The following is a 16698-nucleotide window of genomic DNA, read 5'->3' on the forward strand; positions in this document are numbered from 1 at the left end:
CCCTCTGACGGATAAAATCCCCATTTAACGTTTATTCGTTAAGTTTTAAAGGCAAAGTACAATGTTAAAGGATTTATGCTCAAGCAGTGAACAATTCTCATAGAAACCGTTAAAGGGGGGGATTTTATCCGTTTAAAGAGGGGCGAGCTCGATCGCCGGGGTTGCCCCTTGTTCCATTTATTTCTATTTTAATTTTATTCTTTACCATTAAAAAATTCAATTAGCTAGAAATTTTATGAGAGGGGTAAATGCATTTTAATTCTTGTGATATAAAGAAGATGGGAGGGGAACGGTGGTTGATGTGTGTGTGTGTGTGTGTGAGAGAGAGAGAGAGAGAGAGAGAGAGAGATTTTGATACGAATAAATTTAGATGAATGATAAACGGTAGGTGGTCTTTTGTAAAAACCTCAAAATCCAACCATAAAAGCACGCTTTTTTTTTTTTTTTTTGATAAGCCATTAAGCCTAGCACATGCCATTTTCTTGTATTCCTTTTTTTGAAATGGAAAAATAAACACATCAAAAGTGGCCAAAACAATACTTATAATCTTCTATAAATTGCTCAAGTAGGGCTTCTAAACAAGAACACAAGACGTGGGAAGAAAGAAAGATGGCTTCCAAACCAGGCATCTTGACCGAATGGCCGTGGCAGAAGCTTGGAAGCTTCAAGGTATTCCTAATTAGGCCTTCCTTTCGCTATTATTTTCTTCATATTTGCATTACCAAGATGATTACTATTCTATTTTTATCTTCTTCTCCCTGGGTTTATGCAAGTGGGTTTTTATTAATCTCCTAATCTTTTGTATTTTCTCTCTTGTTTCTTTTTTCTTTCTTTCTTATGGTCTTTTTGAAGTACATGATTTTGGCACCTTGGGTAGCACATAGCATATATTCATTCGTGACAAAAGGAGAAACGGAAAGGGATCTGGCGAACTTTCTCATCTTCCCTTTTATGTTATGGAGATGGGCTCATAACCAGATATGGATAAGCTTATCTCGTTTCCAAACGAGTAGAAGCAAGCACAAAATAGTTCGCAAGGGTATTGAATTTGAGCAAGTGGACAGAGAAGCAAACTGGTTAGTGCTCTCTCTCTCTCTCTCTCAATTACTCCAGGAGCTTAAGCTAGTAGAGTTGGTATTATTTAATCATTTACACTACAACACTCCCCCTCAAGCAGGGGCTGAGCGAGGAATTTACACTTGGGGGTGGACTAATTTACACTTTGCCTGCATTCAGTGGCGGAGCCAGGATTTATACATAAGAGGGGGGGGGGAATCCCTAGCAAATCCCATTTATAATAATATTATATGCAGAAACCTAGATTTTAAGTAAAAAAATTGGATTTTAAGCAAAAAAACTGAATTTTAAGCAAATCACTTTTACGTAGTATAAATTTATAAAATTATATGCAAAAAGTTGGATTTAATCAGCCAAAATTGTGATTTTATACTCTTGGATTATAAAATCCAGGTTCTAGTTGATAAAATTCAAGATTGAAATTGATTAGGGTTACACCGTCGAACATGGAGAGTTGGATTTTCTCAAAATGCGATTTGTGGCAATATCCCCTCTCAGCTTGGAGTCGGTCTATAGAATGGTGGAGAGATTGGCGGTTGTCCGTGAGCGCTCCTTTGAGATTTTACATCGGGAGAGAGATTGGGGGTTGAAAGATTGTGATCTCAGGGAAGAAGAAAAGATAAAAGGGAGACAGAGGCGTGGGTGAATTTGGTAAGGGGTGCCTAAGGGAAACAAAGGGGTGGATATGATAAATAACTTACCAAATGGTAACCCAGCTAGTTACTCTTTTCAGGGATTGTATACTGTGTAAACCCTTAGAGTCCCTTCTTTTTCAAAATCTTTTTCAAAAAGTGCTGGATGGACCGTAGTATAGGGTGATCCTAACCGTCCATATGATGGGCCATAATGTAAATAGGTTGTGCCATGGAATTGATTTTTGGGGCACAACCTATTTACCTTATGGCCTTTCCATATGGACAGTTTGGATCATCTTATTGTGTGGTCCGTATGTGGTCCTAATGGTACTTTTTGAAAAATAAGGGACTATAAGGGCTTACACAATATAAAATCTCCTCTTTTCAACAATTCAAAACTAACAGCAGTGGTCCCCACATGGAACAATAATATCACTCGATTCCTTCTTTCGCCTAACCCCTTTGCCTTTATTTTTGGAGTAGTTACAGTAGTACATTTGCTAGGTAAGCAACATTATCTTTCAAAAAGTAACTTTCCTTTTTTGGTTTGTTGTTGACCAAGTTTATCCCTCAAGTTACATTGTGCATAGGTAGCTTTAGCTTTGAGCCTTTGAGCCTTCGAGCCTTAGAAGAACTTGGCGAACGAGTTGCTTTTTCGGATTTTCTTTCAAAAAGAAGTAACCTTTACCCGGTATTCCACTGCCAAGTGGCAAGGTTCTAATGGAAGTTTTTCCCCAACTCAAGGGGGCCAGCTGCCCCCCTTATGCAACACGTAGCTCCGCCCCTGCCTGCATTGGTCATTGGGGGGGGGGGGGGACTTACTTTCTGTAATAAAAGGGAATTTGCGATACACTTAAAAGGGATTTTGCAAGCAGGGGCGGAGGGACATATAGCGTGGGCGTGGCCACGGCCCCCAATGACTTGCAAAATCCCTTTTAAAGCACTAATATATACAGAAATTATTACATAAAGTTAGTAAATGGCCCTCCAATGACCAATGCAGGCAAAGTGTAAATTAGTTCAGCCCCCAAATTCCTAGGTCCGATCCTGTTTGCAAGTCTTTGTGTGTGTGCGCCCTGCCCTCAAGTATGGCCCATCTTTTTTGGGTTGGCCATATATGTGGATTTTTAATACCAAGGAGTTTTTGGGTTTCGAACCCAGGACCTACCATGAGGCAATAGCTCTGATACCATGTGAAACAACCAATTAATTTACTCCAAAAGCTAAGGATGTAGGTGTTATATAATCATTTATACCAACACACTCCCTCTCTCTCTCTCTCTCTCTCTCTCTCTCTCTTACTTACTGGTTATAGAAATAAATGGCAGGGATGACCAGATCCTCTTGGGTGGCTTTTTTATGTACGTGGTTGGTAAGTATTTTCCAGGGATACCGCTTTGGAGAACGGATAGTATAATTATAACCCTTCTCCTTCATGTTGGTCCTGTGGAGTTCCTCTACTACTGGCTTCATAGAGCATTACACCATCATTACTTGTATTCTCGCTATCACTCACATCACCACTCCTCTATTGTTACTGAACCCATAACTTGTAAGTTTCTCTCTCTTCTTACGTATTTTATGATGATATCGGCACGACCATACTTCTTTTTTTGTTAGTAAGCTGGGATTGAACCTCGAACCTCAATGAACAAAGCCTTAACCAATTAAGGTAGAGGCTCAATCCCAAAGCAAGACCATACTTTGACGATTAGATGACCCACTTTGTTTTAACCTTCTCTAATTTGCTGTTGAGAAGTTTATGGGAATTGTAGTAGCCTTTGGCAGCCAACTAAAAAAGTGAAACAAAGAGAGTTTATCCAAATATCAAAACATGGGGGTATACCAAGTAATCGTAAAACGTGTGAATTTATGGATGGCTAATAGTTTCAACTCTATTTACCCACGAGGGGTGTCGTACGGTCCAAAAGATCATTTTGCCCTCTTCGCCGCCTCTATTTTATTTATTTTTATATGATTTTTCATCTCTACCTCTTGTTGTGGTATTCGTTACACTGCCAACTTCTAAAAAAGAAGAGGAGAAGAGAAATAAAGGGGGAAAAAGGGTGGAATTGGCAGAAAATTAAATGAGCAAAAAATCAGCTTAAAATTAGAAAATCAGCAGAATGAGATAAATCTCTAAAAAAAAATCTGGTTGAATCGAAAAAAAATTAAGGTTGAACTGGCTAATATTCAGTTTGAATGGGAAAACATCGGGTTGAATCATAAAAAGTGAGGTGAAATCAGTAATTAAAAAGATTGAGTAAAATTGAAAAAATATGTCAAATTGGTCAAATTGGAAAAAAATATAAATTCAACCCAAATTGTATTCATTCAACCTGTTCTTTTGCCGATTTGACCCAATTTTTTCTAGACCAACCAATATTTTTAATGTTACAATAGGATATTTTTCAGTTCGAGCCGATTTTTTAACAATTCAAAGCAATTTTTTATATTCTTCTTTATTTTATGCAACTTTCATTATTTTCCTATATTTTCAGTTCACCACGATTTTCGCTGCTTCTTCTTCGTACTTATTTTTCCTCCTCTTGTTCTCCTTCCTCTTCTTCTTGCTCTCCTTCTTCCTCTTTTTTTTTTGGGAAATTATATTTTTGCGATGGTAACCCCCCCCCCCCCCCCCCCCCCTTGACGGTTTCTACAAGACTGGTTCACGGCTTGAGGATAAATTCACCCCCTTAACGGTTTTCTTTTCCTTTAAAACTTAACGGATAACGTTAAAGGGGGGATTTTATCCATCACAGGGGGAAAATATCACTTCCCTTCCTTTTTTTCCATTTTCTGCCGCATTGACTCGAGTGCGGTGCAATGAATACAACCGCAAGTGATGGAAATGAAAAGGCAGAAAAATTAGAGAAGGAAAGACAAACAGATGACAAAAGGGTCTTTTGGACTGTATGATGTTCCTCTAGGGTTAAAACTACCATCCACTCTTTTTGTAATTACTTTGTATTTTGCCCCTATATACACATTTATACATATGTACGTATACACATTTATGCATATGCATGTATATATAAAAATGTGCGTGTTCCCGCGTGTGTATAAGTGCCCCTAACTTGTGGTTAAGCCAGCTCTTCCTTTTTTTACTCCATTTTAGGATGACCAAGCATATGTTTCCTTGGAATTTTTGTAAATATGGGCACTTATTCATCTATATAAACAGACTTACCATGCTAAATAAATTTGAACCTGGCCTAGCTATTTGCTTTTCTTCATACATACAATGAGATTTTATTTGTTGTTTATCTCATGTTTGTTTGGCAGCTGTGATTCATCCTTTTGCGGAAATGCTGATGTACTTCCTGCTATTTTCAATCCCTTTGATTACTACGGCTCTCACAAGAACGGCTTCCGTTGTATCAATTTTTAGTTACTTAACTTTTATTGATTTCATGAACAACTTGGGACATTGCAACTTTGAGATTGTTCCCAACTGGCTCTTTCAAATCTTTCCCACTCTCAAGTACATATTCTACACTCCCTCGTAAGTCTCTAGCCCCAACATTGTATATATTTTTCAGTATATGAAAGGAGTAGAAGAACCAATGCTTACTTCGTGTGAAAGGTTTACTATTCCTAGATTTTCGGCCTTTTATTTCTCAAACGCATACACATTACAATCTTTGGGAATGATATTTTCCCCCCTCCGGCCGATAAAATCCCCCCTTTAACGTTATTCGTTAAGTTTTAAAGGCAAACAAAAACGTTATAGGGAGTGAAATTTATCCTCAGGCAGTGAACCATTAAATTTATATCTAAAATATGGCACTTTGGTAGGCTCATTTTTTCACTAGAGAACAACCACTAAGATGAATTAAATCAGTAAGACCAAATCTGTTACAAGGTGGTTCTCTGCTGCAAAAGTAAGCCGTATAGACCTGGCAAACGGGTGGGTTGGGCCGGGTCAAACCGCGGGTGATGCGGGTGCGGGTCACACGGGTCGGGTCAGGAGATGACCCGCATTTTTGCGGGTCAGAATTTAGGTGACCCGCACGGCCCGCGGGTGGGCCGGGTCAACCCGCGGGTCACCCGCAAATTCAAACAGTTGTTTATTTTTGAAAATGTTATCACTGGATTTTGATAAGGGGGGTATGGCCGGCACCGTGGGATGATCCAAACCGTCCATTAGATGGCCCACAGCCTAAATAGGTTGTGCCCCAAAAATCATTTCAATAGGTTGATCCTAACCCTCTGATCTAAAGAGGGTTAGGATCAAGTGATCAACCCTCTAACATTCAAATCAGAGGGTTGGGATCAACCTATGGTGCTAGCCACAACCTATTTATATTCTATGATGCCAGCCATAACCTATTCAGGCATCAAACCCTTAAAAAATAGATTAGCATGACAAAATCACCATCCTTTACATCAGAAAAAAAAGCCATCTAACTAGATTAGCATAACAAAATCACCACCCTTAAAATAGCCAAGTGACTTGCGGGTGCCCGCGGGTTGACCCGACCCGACCCGTGTTTTTGCCGGTTGGGTCACCTGCGGGTTAGTTTTGACGGGTCACTAAAACTCGTAACCGTGCCCGCAAATTTGTGGGTGGGTCGGGTCGACCCGCAGGCACGGGTCGCTTTTGCCAGGTCTAGAACATCAAGAACAAATGAAATACGGCTCTGTTTGGATTGCATGAGAACATATATGTTAAGAAAAGTTTTTCCTATTTTCATCTTTGCCATTTACGGGGAAAAGTTAAAGTTATGGAGTATTTGGAGGAATGCCATCATAAATTGAAGGTTCTTCTAGATAAAACTTTGAACTGCCGGGGTACAAGTTTTTTTTTTTTTTTTTTTTTAATAAAACAATGGAAAACTGCAGAACTTTCAAAAAGCTTTTTCTTTTCCAAACGTCCCAAAAGATCCTTCCAATCCAAAGAATGCCTAAGAAATAGGGGTGTCAATGGATCCACTTATGTCTCAGTCACGATCCATTCAAATCCTTTATCGGTTGGATCGGATTCGGAGTGCTCTTCGGATCCTATTTCCCATGGAGGTCACGATCCATTTCATATCGGACCATCCATCGGAGTGTCCTAGTAGGTCCTACTTACGTTGTCCACAGTTAAAATTCTCAAAAGAGAGCGAGGGCGGGTTGCAACGACAATGATGCAGTGAATTAGAGACTTAAAGTTAATGGTTAGAGAAGGAAGACAAGAGGCTGACTCAAGAAAGTGACAAAATACTGAAAATATAAATAGCTCGAAATTAGATATGGCTTATTTTGACTAAAATACTCTTGAAATAATACTTAATGTTATAAAAATTGAAGGGTATTTTCATAAAATAATATAATAATATCGAATTACGGACTGTCCCACGGACTTTTATAAATTGTTTGGATCCAATCTGTAATTTTTCCGGATCCTATGATTGGGATCCAAAATATGTCAATGGATCCTAGTAGTGTATCTAGGTCTTGTCCATCAAACTTCGGATTAGTATACTCCATTGGACTGTTTGGATCCATTGACACCGCTTAGTAAGAAAAGATGACATGACCCAACTCAACTCAACTAAGCCTTTGTCTTGGGTCGGCTAATGAATCCTTTAAATTTATTTATTTTTAATTTTCTAAGGAAAGATGACATGACTCAAGATGCCTAAATTTAAGGATGTCAATAACAATTATCAATGATTTCATATTAAAAGTATATGGTTCAATTCAACAGGTATCACTCTCTCCACCACACCCAATTTCGGACCAACTACGCACTCTTCATGCCAATGTACGATTATATATACAACACGGTGGACAAGTCTTCGGATGACCTATACGAAGCTTCACTAAAGGGAAAGGAGGAGAGGACAGATGTAGTGCATCTTACACATCCAACTACATTACAATCAATCTACCATCTACGGCTGGGATTGGCCTCCTTATCTTCGAAACCTCTTACTTCCAAATGGTATTTGTGGATGATGTGGCCAGTTTCTTGGGGGTCTATGTTGCTGACATGGATCTTAGGTTCCACCTTTATTGTGGAGAGTAATACGTTGAATAAAGTCAAAATGCAAACATGGGCAATGCCAAGATATAGTTTTCAAGTAAGTATTAGAAGAAATTAGAAGTGTTTTTATTGTTTTCACAAATGACATTTGTTTTTTTGTTTTTTTGCATAGCTTATTGATGGTTCTTTCAAGATATAGGTTAATGTATATGCCTTTCTTTGCAGTATTTACTACATGGGGAGAGATTAACAATCAATAGATTGATTGAGAAAGCTATATTAGAGGCAGAAAGAGGAGGGGTCAAGGTGTTAAGCTTAGGACTTCTAAATCAGGTAAGTTTCATCTCACTTCTTTCTTTCGATAAAATCATCCATCACAATAACTTTCCACTTTCTAGTCAATGTTGGAGATTTTATAAGGTGTGTGCACATGAAATCCACTATTTTTTTAAAAAGTACAGTGCACCCACTTCATGGGATTATCCAAACCTTTCATTTGTTAATCCACAACGTAAATAGGCTGTATCCCAAAAAAATCATCTCTCTAGGATGATCCTAACCCTCCATTTAAAAAAAAGGATGATCCTAACCCTCTGATCTATGAAGGTTTCTATAACTTGCAGTCTCTTAACAGATCTGAGGGTTAGGATCATCTTAATTGAGGAGATAATTTTCAGGTACATCCTATTGACATTGTGATCCAACAAATGAACGGTTTGGATCATCCTATTAGGTAGGTCACACTATATGAAAGTACTGGACTTCACGCGCACAAAGCTTATAAAATCTTGTCAATGTCAATAACCATCTTGAAGGACATTCTACTCCTCAATCTCACTCAATTACAAATATATGTTCATTAACAAATCATGTATACGCGTAATCAACTACCTCTCAAACTTCTAAACATTAACTATCTTCATCTCTTTTATAGTCTAGTGTCTCAAAACATTATTCATCATTAAGCATCAAACTTAATGCACCTAGACACAAAACTATCATATAGATCAATATTGTCCCTTACATAAATAGTCTAGTCACTAAGTAGTTGTCATGCTTTTAAATGTTCCAACAAGATCTAATCACTAACAAAACTTATCATTGATGAAACTTCTACACCTACACAAATTCAAAGCTCATTCTCAATCATTACTCATATACTTGGACCAAACTCTATACAAAAATTCACAACACAAGCCACTAATAGTATCCCCATTCAACATTTTCGCCTCAGTTCACATCACCCCCAATCAAAATACATCTGTACTTTTGACCCCCATCTTAAACATGTAGCATATCCTTGGAGCATCAGTGAGAATTCCTTCCCTTCACCGACTTCAGATTTCCTTCATCTCACGTTTCTTCATTCAATAAAATTATTCCTATAACTTCAATTCCACACTTGTTTTAACCCACTAATTCGCATAAAGTTTTTTTTTTTTTTTTTTTTTTTCTGAGAAAGATAACTGTACTAAAAGAGAGAAAAGATTGTGAATGCAAGTAAGGGGACAACAATTGCCAAACATACAAGGAATCCCGCAAGGCCCCTGATTTGTCCAATCGATTGCATAAAGTTACACTTTTCATTACATTCCTTTATCAAACACATAATTAACAACATTATAGGTATGCTATAACCACATATTCAGAAACTTATATTTAACCGCGCTCCTCTAATTTCAACATCTCTAGCATTCATTTTACAAACCCGTCAGAGTGACACTCCCCAAGATCAAATCCAATGTTCAAATATTCAAAACATTAATTATCAATTCCATCTTCCCATACTTAGTAATCATGTTTTAAACAACAAAATACGCTATTGTATGACTAGTTCTTTAAGTTTTGGGAGACATTGTTTTTAATTGTGTGCCTTTTTAATTGTCTGTTTGTATATTGGTGGATCTTAGGGAGAGGAACTGAACAGAAATGGTGGTATTTATCTTCAAAGGCACCCAGGACTCAGGATAAGGATTGTAGATGGGACTGCCTTAGCTGTTTCCATTGTACTGCATAGTATTCCTAAGGGCACAAAACAAGTTCTTTTGAGAGGAAATCTTTCCAAGACAGGTTGTGCCACTGCTCTAGCTTTATGCAGAAAGGGTATGCAGGTATAATTGAGTCATTACACTTACAGATGACATTCTTTTTTCTTTTCTTTTCAAAATCATATTAATTGAACAAAATAGAAGTGTTAAATATTATGTCATGGAACTTACATATTTTATTAACTTGATGGGTCATCAATTGTTAAACCCTTGACCTAGACATTAACACCCTTATGTCTCCGAGGGTTTTACCTTTAGTTTTGATGTTTTAATATGTTTGAGTTGGAACAGGTTACCACTGCTTGCATGGATTATTTTGAGAAGTTGAAATTGGAGCTTGAGGCAAACTTTAGGAGCTTCTTGGTCTTTTCTGATAGTCTTGATGTGGAGGTAATATTCTTTTGTGTAAAAGGAGTTTAATCATATATTAATAACAAGATAAAATACCCCTATTTTGGGGTCTATGGTTCTTAAGACTCGATGGATGTCCAGCTAGACTAGCTAAAATAAAAGAAAATTTTCATGATCTTAACCACTCGATCTGATAATATATTTTCCTCAATTGAATGATAACATTTGAAAGTTATGATTAGATGACTAAGAGCCTCTGTGGATGGCAAAAATTTCTCCTTAATTGAAAATAAAATTATTTTAAGCTAAACTTATTTTCAAGTGGGACAATAATGCCTTAATGGACCCCAGCCTGGCTAGTTGAAGTTAAACTTTGACGGTTCAAGCTTCGGCACTGGCTGGCATTGGAGGCCTTTTTGGAGACTAGTAAAAATGCACGTGAGATGACACACTAAGATCGTCTAATAGGATCTTAGGGTACCTATGAGACTAAAGAAACGAACTTTCTAACCCATCTGATTCTACTTTTTGAAGTTTAAATGATGTTGAAAATAAAAGATAATTGCTAATGTTATTTTTCAATTTATGTTTTGGTCGATGGAGGGTCATTAGTGCTGTTGATGAAAAGTTAAAAAAACACTCAGTATATCAGAGAAATATTAAGGTTAATGTTAAAAACCCCATTCAAAAAATAAAAATTAAATACGGTTGATTGTTGATAAATATTATTGGATTGCAGGAAAAAATTGGGGGAATTTCTTTTCCCCATGATTTAGAGGGAAATGATGGGATTAGCAAGCCCGTGTAGTAAAGTATTGTTTTTTAATAAACAAGCAGGGGTCCCCACCAAACCCCAGCTTACCTATCAAAAAACAATGTCCATATGATCATTCCCACATGATGATCCTACCCTACAATCTATAGAGGAATGGTATATTTTGGAAACCTCTATAGATCATCGGGTTGGGATCATGCTATGGAAATGATTTTTTCGCACACAATCTATGGTGTAAGTCTGTATAGTCAAGTATTTTTCAACAAGTGCCGTACAACCTATACCATAGGATGATCCAAACCATCCATTTGATGGGCCACAATATAAATCAATTGTTCCGAAAAAATCATTTCCATATGATGATCCTAGCCCTACAAACCTTGTCATACAACCTATTTACATTGTGGCCCATCAAATGGATGGATCGGATAATCCTTTGGTGTAAGACGTATAGAACTTGTGAGTGCCTACAAACATCTAGGTTTTGTGACCCACAATATCTTAATTTCTCATTTATCCTGAGAAATTGTATGATGAAAGGCCTAAAGGTGGTAAGACAGAGGTGCCACCCTTGATATTGATCCAACCGTGAGCTTCCGTTGGATCAAATATCAAGGGTGAGCTTCCGTACGTCATACGTGTTCGTGTGGCTTTTCATCATATAATTTCTCAAACGGATTTTTTAAGAAATTTTTTTTTTTTTTTGTATAGGAATTTGCTAGCCACCATCGCCGAGGCCACTTGTCGGCTTGTCGCCCATCCTTTGCTGCAAAGATTGGCCAAAGTAAGATTTGTGCAAAGGTGGCTAGCAATAAATCTAGCAAAAAATAATAATCATTACGGCTATGGGCAAAAAGATTGGCAGAATACTAAGTTTTAAATGAAAAATTACGGACAAATGGAAGCAAAGTAGAAAAATTACGGAAAAATACCAAAACAACATCCTTTGCTGCAAAGATTGGCCGAAGTACGATTTGTGCAAAGGTGGCTAGCAATAAATCTAGCAAAAAAATAATAATCATTATGGCAGAATACTAAGTTTTAAATGAAAAATTACGGACAAAATGAAGCAAAGTAGAAAAAAATACCAAAACAATGTCGCAAAATATGACAATTACGAAAAAAATGGCAGAATTAAAAGGAGACAGATGCGTTTTTTGGTCGTATTGTAGGGGTAAGAGGGTCACGGAAATGACGAAAAAACCACAGAAACCAAGGACATTTACGAAAGAATAGCAACCAACACGCGGGACATGAGGAGAATTTCACGAAAAAGAACGTGCCAAAAAATATATGATTCTCCCTTTTAGTATAGTAAGGATTAGTCTAGTGCAACCAAATGGGTTTTCTCTAGCCCTATTGGTGTCAAGGACTCCTACGAGGTGGAAGTGAAGGCTATTCTAGGGTATAGAGGAGAGTTGGAAATTATTATGGAGCGAGATTCGGTATAGAGGAGAGTTGGAAATTATTATGGAGTGAGATTCTCTTACCGTAACTCGATGGTTAGATGAGAGGCACCCTCTCCGTTGGTGATTCTCTGAGATGATAGACAAGATATTAGATTTTGTAGATGGCCACTCGGTTAGGTTTCCCACCATACATAGAGGTCCGCTAATAGTGAGGCGGACAGGCGTGCTTGAACTGGAGTTAAAAGCTATACGCTAGAGATAACCGACTATTTACCTCCTTGAAATTATGCTTGTTCTTTGTTCTATATCACCAACCTTTTTTGTTTTATTTGCTCTTATGACCTCCTCGGTCATGAGTCCTTTTATTCTCTTTAATAAAATTACATCAGTCCCCAAAAAAAAAAAAAAAAAAGTAAGACATTAAAGCTCTTTGAAAACCATTACCTCTATCATTTCTAACACTATATAAACATTGGGAAGTGATATATCTGCCCCTTTTGATCACCAGCAACACCCCCTATCAGTGTTTGTGGCAATCAGGGGCGTTAAATTCTTCTGACATAAGTACAACAGCCCCTCTTTAGTCACCGATACACTGACAGGGGGGCTGTTCATGGTGATCAAAAGGGGTGGATATATCATTTCCCTAAACATTACTCTCAGAAACTGTATTTAACTTCAAAATATATGAATATAATTTTTAGAGGTATCCAAAAGGGTGTATTGTTCCTTTGAAGTGTCATGAAAAATGCTATGAGCGCGTTTGAGTTTTGCAGACATGGCTGATTGGAGATGGATTATCAAAGGAAGATCAGAGAAGGGCACCCAAGGGGACGCGTTTCATTCCTTTCTCGCAGTTTCCACTAAAGAAAGTTCGTGACGACTGCATTTACTACACTACTCCGGCTATGAAGATACCTAACCACCTCCAAAACATGCACGCGTGTGAGGTTAGTACTTTGTAATGTGGTTGTCTTTGATTTTCTCTTTAATGAAATTTCCTTCACAACTCATGTTTAATTTGAATAAAGAAATATAATTAGGTGAAGTAATTATATGCTATCATGTTAACTGATAGAATCTCGAGATATTAAGTTGCATTGAGGTCACTATCTCCTTATTTTACTTAAGAGGATCTTGCCTGTAAATACCCCAAGCAATGATAGAATGAAGGGCGCCCTTGCAAAAACCACTTTCAAGGGTGCCCCTATTGGTTGATTTTCTGTGAAGTTCATTAATGGTGGCGCCGAAAAAAGAGGATGGCGCCTAAACAAGTGGAAACCGTGTTGACTTTGCAGAAATCAACCAATAGGGGCGCAATTGAAGCTTAGTTTTGCAAGGCCACCCTCCATTCTATCATTCATCAAATCCCTCATATGTAAAGTATATGGTGTTAGTTATTATTAATTATAATTTTCCTCATTTGCATCTATGACAGAACTGGCTTCCAAGGAGGGTTATGAGCGCATGGCGTGTAGCAGGAATAGTGCATGCCTTAGAGGGGTGGGATGCCCATGAGTGTGGTGAAAAAATGCTCGACAGTGAGAAAGTATGGCAAGCTGCTCTTAACCATGGCTTCCTTCCACTATTGCAGGAGTGATTATTCTCCAATTATAGAAATAATGTTGTTATGTTTGCTCTAAATCCACGAATAATTCCTTATGAAGGTGATTTCTATTTAGTTTTTAATGAAACCTGCTATTGGAAATTTTTAGCAAATCATAAGATTGATATTTCTAATTGATTCGAATTACTAAAATACTGATCCAAAAGCTATAGTGTGCCAACATGTGGCTCCTGTGTGATTGTTCAATCATGTTATATTTGATTTAACGTAGTAAATCACATCCCATTAAAGGGAGAGATGTGAGAAGCTCAAGTTTACAGACTTTGGAATGCAAGAGGAGATTACATTCCTAATATGATCCAGTCAGTTTAAATTTAAGTACAATAATCGGTGTAGCACTCACAATTGGTTGTGATAATCCTGAACGAACAGGGCCTAAAGAAAATGAAAATCAGAATATGAAGATGCAAATGAAAAAACATATCAATCTGAAACTCAGAAACCCAACTTGTAATTTGTAAATGAAATCTGACCATTTATCTACAATCTAGATTCTACAGTAGGGCATTGATGTTTTACATAAATCAAAGTCCATAGAACGTGAATAACCTGCATAAATATTGTTCACAATAAGCAGTCAAATTACAATAATTTATTGTTATGGCTTTGATTTTCTCAAACTTAAACAATAGACAAACATCAACATCTCAGAACAGAGCTTAGAAAAGAAAAATCTAAAGAACATGAGCATCTCAAAACATTGCTTACAATAGGAAACAAAGAGTAACATTGAAGCAATTACCTAAAGGGGTATTTTGGTTTAAAACCACGATCCACAAAATCAACTACCAATTCTATGATCTTACCATTCCGTAAAGCGTTGATTTTACAGAATCCCGACAAGAAAATCAGTCAAGAGAAGAGAAAAACATACGCTTGTCCCTAAAAAAGATAATCTAGACCTCGATCAAAGACATACCTGAATAGATCGCGATGCCCCAAGTATGATGAGGATTCCTCGAATCAATTGTGATACCCTTGTCCCGTTTTTTTTGCCGAATCACGTTTTGCTAACTCTGGTATTAACACGTACTGTTAGGCCTAAAATCGGTAACAGGTTATGGTAGGGCTGGGTGGTCCGAGCTAACAAGCCACGACTGAGGGGCTGGTTGAGTCCTGCGCTGCACAAGAGTACAGACAAGAAAGAAAAGGGTCAGAGGACCAACCCGGAGTGATACTCCGGACGGGCGCTTCGACACTCAAGTCAGTAGGAGCAGGAGTGCAGAGCAATGTCAGAGCAAAAAGCTTAGAGTTTTGGTTCTCAGATTTTTCAGGACCCTCACCTTAGCACAAGTGAAGGCTATTTATAGTGATTCTGGGCCACCTGTCTAGGACAGGTGGTAGTTCTGAGCCAGGTGGTGGCCTCTGTATGGACCAGGTTTCATACCTAAGGAGGGCAGGTGGAGGTCCCTGATTGGTCCAGGTGTCACACCTAGTGGAGACAGGTGTTGGCCTTCCAACGGTCCTTGTGAGGGCCACGTGCCAGAAGCTAATTGGATGCTGAGTTCGGACCCCTCAGTGCTGAGTCCGGAATGCTGAGTCCGGATTCCCTCAGTGCTGAGTCCGGAATGCTGAGTCCGGATTCCCTCAGTGCTGAGTCCGGACCCTATCAGGTGCCCCCTGGTTCTTCAAGCCATGAAAGTGGCTAGAAGAAGCAAAGAGAAGGTAAAGACAGCGTCGGGCCGGCCTTAAGACCTCCAGGCAGCTGAGGCCGGGCTCAGACTCAGCTAGGAGAAATAGTGGCTGGACAGGAGACTCCTGGCGCCCTGGCCTGGCCTTGGCGTTTAGCCTGAAGGAGTACGGCCGGGCAGAAGGCATTCGACTATCCAGCACGGGTGAATTTTTGACCAGAGGCCTGGGCGGCCAGGGGTCCTGGACGTCCTTGGTTCAGGAAGTCATGTGGTCCTGCTCGGCTAAGGCTGTGAACGGCCAGCCGGGCAGGTCTTTGCTGGTGAAACTTTTTGTCGCCTAGCGCTTTTGTCATCTAGCGTACGCGCCATATCCTGTCCGGAAGGCCGGACAGGTCTTTTGTCCTCTAGCGAACGCGCCGTATCCTGTCCGGATAGCCGGACAGGTCTTTTGTCTCTTGAATTATCCTGTCCGGACAGCCGGACAGGTCTCTTGCCTTTTGAATTATCCTGTCCGGACAGCCGGACAGGTCTTTTGTCGTCTAGCGCTTTTGTCGTTTAGCGAACGCGCCATATCCTGTCCGGACAGCCGGACAGGTCTTTTGTCGTCTAGCGAACGCGCCATATCCTGTCCGGATAGCCGGACAGGTCTTTTGTCTCTTGAATTATCCTGTCCGGACAGCCGGACAGGTCTTTATCCTCTAAATTATCCTGTCCGGACAGCCGGACAGGTCCTTTGTCTTTTGAATGCGCCATATTCTGTCCGGACAGGTCTTTTGTCGTCTAGCGCTTTTGTCGTCTAGCGAACGCGCCATATTCTGTCCGGACAGCCGGACAGGCCTTTTGTCTCTTGAATTATCCTGTCCGGACAGCCGGACAGGTCTTTATCCTCTAAATTATCCTGTCCGGACAGCCGGACAGGTCCTTTGTCTTTTGAATGCGCCATATTCTGTCCGGACAGCCGGACAGGTCTTTTGTCGTCTAGCGCTTTTGTCGTCTAGCGAACGCGCCATATCCTGTCCGGACAGCCGGACAGGTCTTTTGTCGTCTAGCGCTTTTGTCGTCTAGCGAACGCGCCATATCCTGTCCGGACAGCCGGACAGGTCTTTTGTCGTCTAGCGCTTTTGTCGTCTAGCGAACGCGCCATATCCTGTCCGGACAGCCGGACAGGTCT

The 16698-nt window shown here is 39.3% G+C and overlaps 1 protein-coding gene across 1 annotated transcript; it reads left to right on the forward strand.

The window, feature by feature from the left end:
• The first annotated feature begins 510 nt into the window (after nucleotides 1-510).
• On the forward strand, nucleotides 511-13988 carry LOC143890117 (very-long-chain aldehyde decarbonylase GL1-5-like). Its single transcript, XM_077394678.1, has 10 exons — nucleotides 511-669; nucleotides 853-1076; nucleotides 3041-3264; nucleotides 4998-5217; nucleotides 7408-7783; nucleotides 7912-8019; nucleotides 9597-9797; nucleotides 10026-10124; nucleotides 13046-13219; nucleotides 13708-13988. The coding sequence occupies exons 1-10, from the start codon at nucleotides 610-612 to the stop codon at nucleotides 13867-13869; spliced, it is 1848 nt and encodes a 615-aa protein (XP_077250793.1). The 5' UTR covers nucleotides 511-609; the 3' UTR covers nucleotides 13870-13988.
• The last annotated feature ends 2710 nt before the right edge of the window (nucleotides 13989-16698 follow it).

This window comes from Tasmannia lanceolata, unplaced genomic scaffold (assembly GCF_043159265.1).
Source record: "Tasmannia lanceolata isolate RefF3 unplaced genomic scaffold, GAP_Taslan_0.1 ptg000013l, whole genome shotgun sequence".
Taxonomy (NCBI): Eukaryota; Viridiplantae; Streptophyta; class Magnoliopsida; order Canellales; family Winteraceae; genus Tasmannia; species Tasmannia lanceolata.